General features: G+C 43.6%; 1 protein-coding gene across 1 annotated transcript in view; it reads left to right on the top strand.

The window, feature by feature from the left end:
* plxna1b (plexin A1b) overlaps positions 1 to 13,178 on the top strand; it is a 185,363-nt gene that overhangs the window by 79,924 nt on the left and 92,261 nt on the right. The window contains exon 4 of the mRNA XM_070840141.1: positions 5,457 to 5,597. Coding sequence (XP_070696242.1) covers positions 5,457 to 5,597 — 141 coding nt within the window. The remainder of the gene's footprint in view (positions 1 to 5,456; positions 5,598 to 13,178) is intronic.

The following is a 13,178-nucleotide window of genomic DNA, read 5'->3' as shown; positions in this document are numbered from 1 at the left end:
CAAGTGCTCAGTGCTAGTGGCCTAGTCCTCTAGTATTACTGTGAGGAACTGAAAATGCCCTCAAAACACACACCCGTACACACTCGGCGAGCAGTAAAAGATACGTTTTCTGATGTTTCTAATGGCGACTCATGCCATTCGAGAACAATTGATGGATTTGTTTTGTGTCTTGCTGAGCTCAAGTTCTGCCAAACACACCACGAGATAGCAAGTGAGTGATTTCAGCCCTTTATCTGAACGCCCCTGCTGCTGATAGAATACACAGCTTAAAGAGGGACTCGGAGGATAGCGGAGACGCTTACATGAAGCTGTCATTAAATAGTCTCCACTGAGCTGACTATAATGTGGTCAGGCTGTCGTTTGAGTTTATTGTGTGAATTCATTCCAGACACGGAGACATTTGTCATGGAGTTGGAGATGTACAAATTTCCATTTTGTTTTTTCTTAAGTGCTTCAGCAACTCGTCATCCACATTGGCTTAAAAGATGAGGATCAAAGATCATTGTTGACCTTGGAAAGAGCAGCTGGAAAAATGATCTCACCACAAGGCCCTTTGGAGCTTCTGATCGCATCACCTGATCTTAAACAGCAGAAAAAAAGGGGAAAAATGCTCCAGAGAGGTTCACACACTATAAGAGAGGGACTCCCTTCTATAACTGGATATTAAACAACATATCATTAAATAAAACATGAAAAAGATGTAGTATTAACATCAGTAAGGCCCAGCTCAGTACAAAAGATCATAGAGGTAGCAGAGTCCGCTGGTATTGTCACCTGTTGCTTCACCCACTTCATCCGTCCAGAGACTTTTCTCTCCTCTGTTCATGACCCCTCTTGCTGCTTTTCTTCGTTTCCTTTTGTTCTGGAGAGGGCCACACTGAATTCCACTTCTCAGGACGGCCCCCTACACACACACACACACACACACACACACACACACATGCACACGGGGGCCCCATCCACATCAAAGTCAGGAATGTGGGGCCTGCTACCATTATGCATGGATAGACCTAGTTATGTCAAGTTTACCCCTCTGTAAAGGCTGTGTGTGTGCATGTGTGTATATGTTTGTGTGTCTGTGTGTGTGTGTGTGTGTGTGTGTGTGTGGGCCTGCATGCTATTAGTGAGGCAAGTGTGCTCACACACAGTTCACACACATCTCCAGATCTGCTTTGAAATGTCAAAGGCGTTACTCGAGCTACACGCTGGTGTGTTATGGCTCTCCGTCAGACCTGGGAACACCTGGACCATTTCATTCTCTTTCGCTCCACGAGCTGTTAATTCATCTTTTCGGCGTCTTTTGAAGTTCCTCCTTAGCTCCTCATCTCTTGTTTTTACCTCCCTTCTTTTACTCAAAATTCTGTAGCTCCTTTTACTTTTCTTCCCTCCTCCTATTCATCCCATAGTACATCCATGCAATAGAAGACACATAATTGATGATCTCTGTCTCTCTCACTGCCTCCAAGTCTCCAACTTTCCCGCGCACAAGCTCCATCAGATGTCACGAGCGGCTATGACAGGCATCATTCTCCGTGACGAGCCTCTGTCTTATCGCCCAGCTGTCTCACCCTCATCCTGCCAGCCTCCCTATCACCAGCTAGTGATCCTGTGTGCCTATCAGAGCTAACCAGGCCTGCCTGGCACAGATAAAACCCAGCATTAGGGGCTTTTGGGTGGATCGGCAGGTTGAGGGAGGTGGTGATGCACAAAGAACAGATTACAAAAAGAAGGATGTTGTAGGAGGAGGAGGAGGGTGGTAGTTGGGGATGTTTCGTTGCGGTGATGGTGCAGTGTTGGTTTCATTTGTTTACAATCTTTCATGTCATACAGGGATTATACTAGATTTCTGAATATAAAGAAGCATGTTTCAGACTGTGAAAGTCTGGGATGGTGAAATAATCCCAGGGGATGTTGGGGAATGTTAGTGAGTTTTAGAAATGGGCTATTTTACAGGGATGCACTTGAAGTTATTTTACATCTTGCTTCACTCATTTACCGCATTAGATATCAGATTTCAGTTGTTTCAGCATTGTAGGGCCACTTCTCTCCAGAGAGCACAGTTGTAGCGGAAAACACTGGTTAGACTTCATCTCTTTTTTTTTTTCCCAGTTTTGCAGAGCTGACAAACATTATTAATCCAGGAAGGAATAACAATAGGTCATGGAAGTGTAGCAGTCATGACAAGTCGGGTTTTAACATCAGACCCATAGAGACACAGTTTATAGTTGTTTCCTTCTCCAATCATGTCCAATTTATCTGCGATTCTTTGCCTGTGGCTCACTCTCCTCATTATTCCCCACTCTGTGCTCTCTGCTTTGTCCTCGTCCTCTCCTCACTTTCTCAAGGCTTCTCTGCATCCTCACTTAAGATGGTGCCTCTAATGTGTTTAAGGTCTGTTAATGTTACATTATACATGTCTACACAAGAGAATAGAGATGAGCTTTTCCTGAAAACACAAGCACAGCATCATTCTGCCAATCCATCCATCAAGCACTTAGCGGAAAGCCAAGCAATACAGAGGAGAAGATGGCAGCAACATCTCCATCGTCACTGACTGTTGTATTGATTTCTTGCCTTAGTTCACACACGCACGCATGTAAGCATCAACCTGTGAATCATACATGTGTGAAAAAGCAGATTTGTGCGTGTTAATGCGCTACAGGTGCTTGTAAATAAACGTGAAAACTGAATTAATGCAGAGGCATGCAAGCGTACATACACACACACACACACACAACTGTACACGTGTGTACACTCTAAGCTCTTCTAGAAGATCTAATCCCTCCTAAATGTACAGCTTCCCCTGTTAACCTCATTATTAGATTCTAGTGCTTGTTTCCCAGGCGCTGTAGCTCGGTTTCATTCAATTAGACAAATGTTCCTTATGTATCCCATCCATCCATCTGTTCAGTTTATATATCCCATAGTCCTTTGTTCTCCCTGGTTTCCCCATTCTCTGGTCAGTCTTGGCTGCTGCGCCTGTGGAATGAATTGATGTGCGACGATTTATTACCTGTTGTTTTCACACGTCACCTACTCTCACTCGCCCACTCACCCTTCTCACTTTCTCCACAAATTAAAAAAAAAAAAAAAGATGTTTTGCGCCGCATATGAACTGCATCCTCAGAGAAAGGCAACATGTAGGCGCAGAATACACAATGAAACAAAGACATAAATGGAAACAGAGGGGTTAGATTAAATAACATGTGTAACCATCGCCAAGTGTTTGAGTCCCGGTTTCTAGATCAGTAATGGTGAGATAAACTATAGAGGCAGTCGTTTGTACATTTGGGATTTCGAAGACTGGAAGATTCACAGAGAGTCAAACAGATGGATCCAAACAGCAGATAGGAAGGCTGACAGAAAGGCAGGCTTTTATTCTCTGATTTATTGTGTGCTTGTGTGTGCAAAACCAATCTAGGCTGGGACTGGTCATTAGCCAGTGACCTGGACTTGGGTGTCTTGTCCAGAGATAGATGTGGCTGCCAACTGAAATGCCTCTTTTTTTTGTAGGCGAGAGGGAGAAAATGATGCTGAGAGCCCACAGAACAAAAACTATTCTTTCACCTCTGTGTGTGTCAGCCAGCATTTTTCCCCATTCTGGCTGTCTGTGTATAAAAACTATGTTGCCATGTACGTTGGTATGTGTGTGTGTGTGTGTGCGTGCGTGCGTGTGTGTTTGTGCTCATCTAGATGCGAGCCATCCGTGAATGAAATGTATCCTTTGTTTACGGGCCCATTATCTAGATAATAACATCCATATTTCCTCTCATCTCCAGTGCTTTATCATAGCCTTATGAGCTCTTTCTCTTTCTCTCTGGCTCTCTGTCTTTCTTGGCCTCTCTCTCTCTCTCTCTCTCTCCCTGGCACACACACACGCACACACACACACACACACACAGAGTGAGAGATAATGGGTTTGTTGCCCCTGGTTTCTTTTGGTGAAATTGTAAATAAATTCTTTTATTGCAAAGTGTGTGTGCTCAGCGTTCATCAATACAAACCTTTTTCTGTGTGAGTGTGTGTGTGTGTGTGTGTGCGCACATGCATGTCTATCAAAGCACATGTTAGCGTATGCATATCCATCATTGTCTGTGTGTGTATGTGTGTGTGTGTGTGTCTGTTTTCATCTTATCATTTTTCATCTATCTTGGTGTGAATATATTTGTGTGTGTGTGTGTGTGTGTGTGTGTGTGTGTGTGTGTGTGTGTGTGTGTGTGTGTGTGTGTGTGTGTGTGTGTGTGTGTGTGTGTGTGTGTGTGTGTGTGTGTGTGTGTGTGTGTGTGTGTGTGTGTGTGTGTGTGTGTGTGTGTGTTCAGTATCATTTTCCAGCTAGTCATTGCCTGCTGTCCCTTCCTTGTCACTGTGTGCTGATAGCGGTGCGAGTCGACAAAGCTCAGTAATGGAGAGCTGATACTTGCCCTCCCCCCTGTCGCTCTGCGCTTTTCATTTGCTGCTGAGATGACTTTGGCTCACAGCCATCCCGGCCAGCCAATCTCCTATCTTGTATCTGCACCATTACTTTCCATATCTGGGCAAATTATTTGCCAAAGCTCACAAAGAAAATTTGAGCGGCCGCGCATGCATGAGCGGGTGCACGCGCCTGCTTCCTCGCACTGTGAGATTTGTCTACAGGTGTATTGGATGATTAAGTTTTCGTTAAAATCCAAAGATAGTTACTTGAGGCTTTGTACAGGACCACAATATTTTCATGCACGCTACTTTTTTTTTTTTAAATCATTACTTCTGTTTTAAAAGTGTTTTCATTAGTTCTGTCGAGGTGCTGAATAGAGCCGTCTTCTGTGTGTTGTTATAACACCATTATCTGATCAGTAATGTTCCTTCCCATGCATCTACCTCTGTAATCATGCCTGTGTTCACAGAAATGATACTATATTCAATACTACTATTAACACAGCCTTTCAATTAAGCTGTTTACATGGCTTTGTAAAGCAGGCGCTTTGAAAAATTTTTTTTAACCCAAAATTTTGATAATTTCACGCTGCCTACCGCGATAATAATAACCACCTGCCAGTGCTGAAGTAAATGCAGTCTATTTCCACAGCTGGAGAAGTGTACACAGAGACTACAGTGTGTTTAAACTTTGGTTAGGACAAAAAATATACAATGTGTTGGATATTGCAAAGTCTGACACACCGTCTTACTGTGTCGTTGTGCATAGTCGTTGCTTGATAAATGGTGGAAATTGTTATCAAAATGATAATGCAAATACAACATTTCTCTGTTCTGCATTGTTAGAAATGTTTACATAAATGGTTCTTGGTTAGATAATGCCTGATAAAACGCCACCTTTCGAGATACAGTAACTGGTCCAGGATCACAGTTCTACCTGTATAGAAATGCCTGGGATATTTTGAATCACTTTTATTTGAATGCTGACTAATTATGAGTATTTGAGTGTTTTTCTGACCGATTTCTCGCTTGTTTCCCCGTAGATCTTGGTGAACTCTGTGAGTCCCAACCGTCCAGCGGTGCTCTACGAGAAGGTGACTGTAAGCGAAGGAGGAAGTCCATTACTGAGAGACATGCTGTTCAGCCCGGACCAGCAGTACATCTACACGCTGACTGAAAGACAGGTGGGTTCAGTGATACACACAATAATAGCCATAAATTAAGATTCACAGGTGCACAAAAATAGCAAAATTCCTGCATGTAGTAAACACAACCGCACACAGCATGTGTGCTGTAATGATGGGTGTGCGCATGTAGCCATCATTAGCCCCCATGTCAAGCATGCCACAATACAGCACTTACCACAGGTGATGGTATGAGGCTAACAACGGCGTTCACACACACACACACAAAGTTCTGTTGTATTGCAACAGTATTTTTTACCACAGCATTTTAGTACCAACTGACCAGCGCAGACCTCATCCTTATTGGCCATTAGGTGCTGTATATCTTAGCCGTCCCACCCACTGCACAATTACAACACAACTTATTCCCACTGGATATAATTACACAGCAACACACACATTACCACCACGATGGTTTGCTAATAATCAAGACATCACATGCACACAGACATACAGGGAGTGTTATAGGTCACATGTGGTGTGTGTGTGTGCCCACGGTCATTACCAGCCCCACCGCTGGTGAGGGCTGTGTCTACTTTGATGGTGAGTTGGGGCGGGGGGTGGAGGAGAGTGGGAGGGGGGGAGAGGAGGCGGAGGAGAGCATGTCGCATCTCTGTCGCTCCCCAGGCCCAGCTGCTCCCCTCGTTTTTCTGTCTCATTAGTGAGGTGAGTGAAGGAAGCAGAGATGGAGGGAGGGGGCTGAAAGCAAAGTGGGGTTGAACATGATGTGAATATGTCTGTATTTAATAGATCTAAAACGGGCTTTGGGGAAAGATCGTCTGATTAAAAAGGGTGAGATATGTGTCTGAGGTCTGTTTTGTGAAGGGACTTTGAGGCTCGGCGAGTTGATTCTGTAGCCTGCTAAACCAAAGCCTGGCCATAAAATGACATTTTTTTTGCCAAAAGCCAGTGGTTCGTGACTGGAGCTACAGAAAATTAATTGGTGTAAAAGAATGTATCTGTGATATTCACTTTGTTTTCCAAATACACTGCTTTTGCAGATATGGGCAGGTATTGTTTGAAGTTATTCAATACAGATGCCAATCATCATCTTTGTATAAAAGAAGTGGACGTAGCCCTCCGGGTCTGAAAAGCAAATCCAATATGGAAGCACCTTAAACCTGCATTCTTTATAATAGCCAGCAGCAACTCCACTGGTTACAGACAGTCTGATTGTATTGAAGATGACCCTACTTCTCACTTGATTTGTTACCTCAGTAAACATTTCCCTATTGAGTTTATGGTCCCAACCATTATTTTCAAGTCTTCTTCCATACAGCATGATGTTCGTTTGGTTTAGAGTAAAATAGATGATACAGCAGGGTGTGCTTCAGCGCGGGGCTACCCCCTCACTAACCAGTCACATGCGGACCATGCCACTTGAACGCCACCTCTGGTTTCAAACATGGCCACACTCATGAAGCCAAACTCCAAGCTTCAGAACAGCAGTCCGCAAACACATGGGTGACGTCACGTCAACTATGTCCACTTCTTATATGCAGTCAATGGTGCCAATATGATAACTCAGTCCATCATTGTTTTAAAAGGGGGCCAGTTGTAACATTATCTGCTAACAATAGTGTTGTGTTGTCGCTACATGTGACCTTCTTTAAGTCTGAGTTGTGAAGACTGCTGATGTAACATAAGACTACACAGTAGTACACAATGGTGTAACATTTCATTCAGCGTGAGATGTGGATCACTCGCAGCAGGTATGCGATTGGGGAATTGATGGATCTTAGTGGTGTAGTAGAAACACAAAGATACATAATGAGGATTCAAGATGTGGGAAATCAAGCTTCAAAAAAGGTTTGTTGTCCAGCAGTATGTGGAGATGAATGTAGAGGTACACACAGATGGCTGTAGTTTTTGGTGTCTTTGAGACTTGGTGGCCTGCTCCACATTACTTTGGCAGCTCGAGCAGCTGTGGGCTTGAAGGACACACACACACACACACACACACACACACACACACACATTCAAATACACATTTTTACTTATAGACACTAGTAACAAGACAAGAACTTGTGTTCAGACTTGCACACTTGTACACGTTATGTACATCCACATCCATATAACATTTACGCTCAAGGACATTCTGTCTCCACCCAACTTCCATCATGCCCTTTTCTTCAGAACTCCCCCCATGTTCACACACAATCTCTCTCTCTCTCTCACACACACACACACGCACACACACACACACACCTTCGTCTCCCTGTGTGTTTGATCCCCATTAATGGTTAGCAGGCTCGGGTTAAGCAGAACGGGGGGCTGTGGTTGGGAGACCTCCTAGCTAAAACCCCTTTCCAGCACTAATGACTAGAGGGGGCAATTCCCTTCTCTCGCCCTCCGTCCTACCCTCATCTTTATCCTCTGCCCTCCATCTATCCTGCTATGCCCCCCATCCCTACTTTTATAAATCCATGCCTCGGCTGCAACACATTCACACACACGCACACACACACTCTCATGTTTCCGTCTAAGCCCAAATTGAGCCCTCCCCTCTCAACTGCCTTCTACTGATCCCATTCCCATGTTTTTAATGATCTCTCACTACCACTGCTGCGGCCATCTTTTTTTTCTCTCTCTCTCTCTCTCTCTCACTCTCACACACACACACACACACACACACACACACACACACACACTTGGTCTCTAACTTAAAGGAGGCATAGGTGGAAATTTGTAGAGTTGAGAGAATGAATGAATGGAGGAGAAACGGTGATGGTGTTGAGCTGGAGCAGGGCGCTACTGTACTACACACATACACACTCAGACACACACACACACACACACAGTCACTAGAAAGCTTGTATGCAGAATGCAACTGTGCTCCCATTTTCCCTATTTTCTCATGAAATAGATACACCCCACCCTGTTCTCATCCTTTGAGCAGACGTCTATGTGTGTGTGTGTGCGTGTGTGTGTGTGTGTGTGTGTGTGTAGCTGGTTGCCTGCGGGGGTTCCTCAGACAAGCCAAGCACATTAAGGTGTCACTGGACATATTCACTGATGCGTGACCCACGACAAGTCCTCCCTTCTCTAGTCCCCCCCCCCCTCTCTCTCTCTCTCTCTTTCTCTCTCTCACACACACACACACACACACACACACACACATACACAAATGAAGGCCCAGGCGGTGAGTCAGAGTTAGGGGCAAGGCCCAGTGATTTATGACTTGCTCTGTTTCAGCTATATTCATCACTGTCATTATTATCAATGGAGGATATGACAGCAGGAGGGGACGGCCTGCTGTCTGTATGTTTAAGTATGTGAGTGTGTGTGTGTGTGATGAGACAGTATGTTATTACATGAAATTTAAATCAGTTTATTTTTGACTGCAGCTGAGGATGTATGTGTTTGTGATCACATTTGCACATTCGACTTTGTGTGTCTGAGCAAACAGGTAAAGGTGTGCTCCAGCTGACACTTAAGACAATATCGATAAGGATCCATTCACTCAAACCCTAGTTGTACACACACACACACACACACACACACACACACACACACACACACACACACACACACAGGCACACACACTGCCATATTCATGTCTCAAAACCATGTAAATGAGAAAATGTTTGCTCTCAGATTAGCAAATTCGTTGCTGCTTGTGCCGCTTGTTAGCTAAAGTTAAAATGTGAGAAGCTTCCCGAAGAACAATGTCACTCAAGGCTTCAAAAACACTGACTTCTTACAGCATCTCTCTTCTGTGCAAAAACTGCCACTGTGGGAAGTCATCTGGTGTCTTGGCTTAGTCAAGATTTTCCATCATTAAATCAAATCGCTCCCTTTTCTGTTTCATAGCCGAAAATGTAGAAAGCTCTGACTGAATTTGATGTCACAGCTGCCATGCGTGCTATCTTTGTGCATGTACTCAGCCTCAGTGTCAGACACACAGGGACGCACACATCCTTGTGTCTTTGATGGCAGCCATGCATATGATAGCGGTGTGGTGTGCGGTGCTGGCTAATTGCTGAATGCATGAATATTCATCTGCTCTGGTGTGGGAAGGAGGACTGTGTTTGGAGCAAGTGTGAGCGTCCTGGAAACAGACCAGAAGGACTTGGAGGGCTTGATGTATTATGTGTATGCATGAGACAACCTTTGTTCAAGTGTCAAGCATGCTGAGTGTTACAGTGTGTGTGTGTGTGTGTGTGAGCGAGCGCAGAAAACCATGTATGTCTCAATCCCATTTTGTACTAGTGACTCGTGCATGGATTCAGCCACATCTGCATGTCTTTGTAGAAATCTGCATCTGCACACACACTTCAATATTCAAACATATACAGTATATATATGTGTGTGAGATAGAGTGTGTGTGTTTGTGTGTGTGGGCTAACACCATTGTCTGCTTTCCATTCAGCATCTGAAAGAGATTTCCCCCTCCACATTTCACAGAGACTCTCATCCCTCTAAGGAATCTGTATTCATGCACGCACACACACACGCACACACACACACACAAAGTTCTTGCACCATTCACAAGACGTTGGTTTGAGTCCCTACAATGGCAAACAAAAGTCTGTATTGTGTTGTTGGCTCTCTCAACAAGGCTTCATCGAGTAATATCTTACCCATAGGGTTTCGTCAGACATCAATCCTCTGTGTGTGTGTGTGTGTGTGTGTGTGTGTCGATCTGTTTACATTCACATATTACTGGTTCGCTGCCAATCTCGTTAGCAAACACATTAGCACAGACTGACATCAACACACATAATAAGCAGCTGGTTGTATCAATCAAGACCGACATTTTAGTGAACTAGATACAGCTAATCAGTCACTTCTAAGTAGCTCAAAGATTAATTTCCCACTATTTATCAAACCCTGGCCAGCTGATGATCTCCCGAAAGTTAACGAGTGCACAATGCTGCATGCATTTGAACATCAGCTACTCAGAGTGTGTTTGGAGCACACAGGAAATGTGATTTGCTTGAACAAATCTAGAAGAGGAGGAACTTTTCTCCACCGATCCCGATTTCCTTAATTTTGTTCATGAACGGAGTCCACTAAGCATCCAACCTGTTCACTTAGATTTATGAGCATGACCCCAATTTCATCTTTTCCACCCGATGGCTTGACAGTGTAAAGCATGAGTGAGTTCTAGCATGTCCTATACTTCACACACACACACACACACGCAGACTTCGAGCAAGGAGGTGGTCATTGTTATGTAAATGTTAATAGACCTGGTGCAGCGAGGCGAGGTAAAGACGGGGGTCCAGTAAGTAGAAGGAAGAGGTGCTGGTGCGGGTGGTGGTGTAGCCATATAGGTATATGGCCCTCAATTACAAAAGTTCATACCATTATAGTTCAGTCGTCAGTACGGGACTGAGCGCTCACACTCAGTCATACACAATACTGTTAATCATACATTAGTGCACACACATATGTCTGTAGATATACACATTTATACACCTTTTGTTCTTTTCTGTAACACCAAACGTCTGTACTTTCTCTTTGGTAATGCCACATTAGTCTATTTGATGTAGTAATATTACCTCAAAAATGGCTGGAATGTATGAATAAAAAACAAAGAACTGAACTGAACAAAGAAAAAGAAAGTGGATTTGTGTCATGTGCACGGCCCCCATTATGGATTTGGACGTTTTATAGTAAGAATGACCTGCTTTATCTGACTCCCCTCTGCCTCTCTTATCATCAAAAGGGTCCTGTCTAGAACCAAACGACGCACTTCATTAATTGATGAGTTGATTGAAAATAGTCAGTAACTTGATTTACATTTGCCAAGCTGGATCTCAAGCATTTGCTGGTTTCAGCTTCTAAAATGTCAGGATTGTTGCTTTTTGTGGGCTGCAAACTTCTAAGCGTTTAAAACTGTTGTTCAGACGAACAAGCAACTTGATGACGTCACCTTGGGTATTTTTCACAATTTTACTGACAAAACAATGAACTGATTAATTTAGAAATAATCTACAGTTGAACCAATAATAAGAATAATTGTTAACTGTTGCTTCGCTCCCCCTTTCTTCGGTGATTTGATGAAACTTTAATGAAACAGTGGCAGATATGTGAGGAGATTGACCACGATGCCATCATTAGCTAGAGAGGGATGGTTTCCATGTCTCTTAATATGTCAAACTTCACTTCTCTCCCTCTCATTTTCTCTTAATTGTGTTTCCTGCCTTTTCTCTCACTTCCTTGTTTCCTGTTGTAACACTCTATCAGATGGTTTTTCCCTTAAAAAAAAAAAGAAGAAAAAAAAAAGAAGTGTGTACTTGATTGTGTGTGCGTGCCCCATCAGAAAAGTGTGCTCAGACACTTGTCTTGGGCATGATGCTATCAGTCCTAATGGAAGTCTAGCTGTCACTAGATAGCTCTGTCTTTTTCTCGTCTCTCTCTGTTTTACTCCGCCGTCTTTTCCCAAAGGATGGCGTGATAGAGCAGACTGATAGGGTTAGGAAAGAGGACGAGATGGATAGGGAGGTTAATGGTTTCTCTCCCCCTCCATCTCCCCCTCCTCCCATCTCTTCTCATCTCTATCAATCGGCCGTACAATCGGTCCTCTTGTTGCTTGACAGTGATTGGGGCGGAAAGACGTGGCTCTGACTGATTGGATGTCATTGGATGAGGCCAATCAAAAGCTGGCATGGTGCGTGGAGCCGCTCCGAGTGGCACATCACTGTGTTCAGACCCGCGCTTTAACCACAAGCCACTCTTGGTAGGACAATGAAGTGTCGCTCATGCATGACAGCGCAGGGAATTGTTTTGATTTGAGTCAAATTTCTTTTCAAATGCATGCACAGCAGGCCTCGTAAGACCCAGTTATGAAGTATTATATGGGGAAAAGTCTGAGTGGAAAAGCAGAATGGCAAATTTTCTTCCAGTTTCTCTCTGTCAGAAATTACAAAAGGACAGTTGGGAAGACATTTGCGCATAATAGCTAAGGCTGTAACTAATGATTATTTTCATTATTGGTTAATTTGTTCCGTTTTTTAAATGAATCCTTTTGTCTATGAGAAAATATTTGTGAAAACCGTCCATCACATGTTTCCGCAGCCCCAGGTGATTTCTGAATTGCTTTGATTTGAAGCAGCCAAGGGTCACATTACAGAAACCTGAGCAGGTAAACGTTAACCATTTTTGCATGATATATTAAAGGGGCAGTCCCCCAATTTGACATGAAGATCAGTTTCCTCGCCATGAGGAGTACTAATCAGCCTGTAAAAATAGATATATACCGTCTTCTCTGGCTTTTATTTTCTAGATTTTTTTTCAAATATTGAAAAAAGATGAAGCCATGAGGGGTATTGGGTAGAGCATGCGTTACAAACTGGAAGCATGGAGCTTGAAAGACTTGGGAGTGCACCAGGCAAGGGGAGTCTAATGAAAGATGCTATTAAGTTGCATTATGAGAAAAGTAGGGTCCGGCATCTCTGCCTCTACTGCATCAGGCTGGACCATCCTTCAATGCTAAATTGTGAGACTACTTCTTTGATTTGATTAGGTGACCAATTGTTTCAGCACTCATAATAACTATAAGGTCAAAGTCGAGTATCTGTCTCTCACATGAATCATAGTTGTGCGTATTAATTTAGCATTTTCTTCCCTCGG

Source organism: Pempheris klunzingeri, chromosome 2 (genome assembly GCF_042242105.1).
Source record: "Pempheris klunzingeri isolate RE-2024b chromosome 2, fPemKlu1.hap1, whole genome shotgun sequence".
Taxonomy (NCBI): domain Eukaryota; kingdom Metazoa; phylum Chordata; class Actinopteri; order Acropomatiformes; family Pempheridae; genus Pempheris; species Pempheris klunzingeri.
The sequence above is the reverse complement of the archived record's forward strand: the minus strand, read 5'-3'. Positions and strand labels throughout refer to the sequence as shown.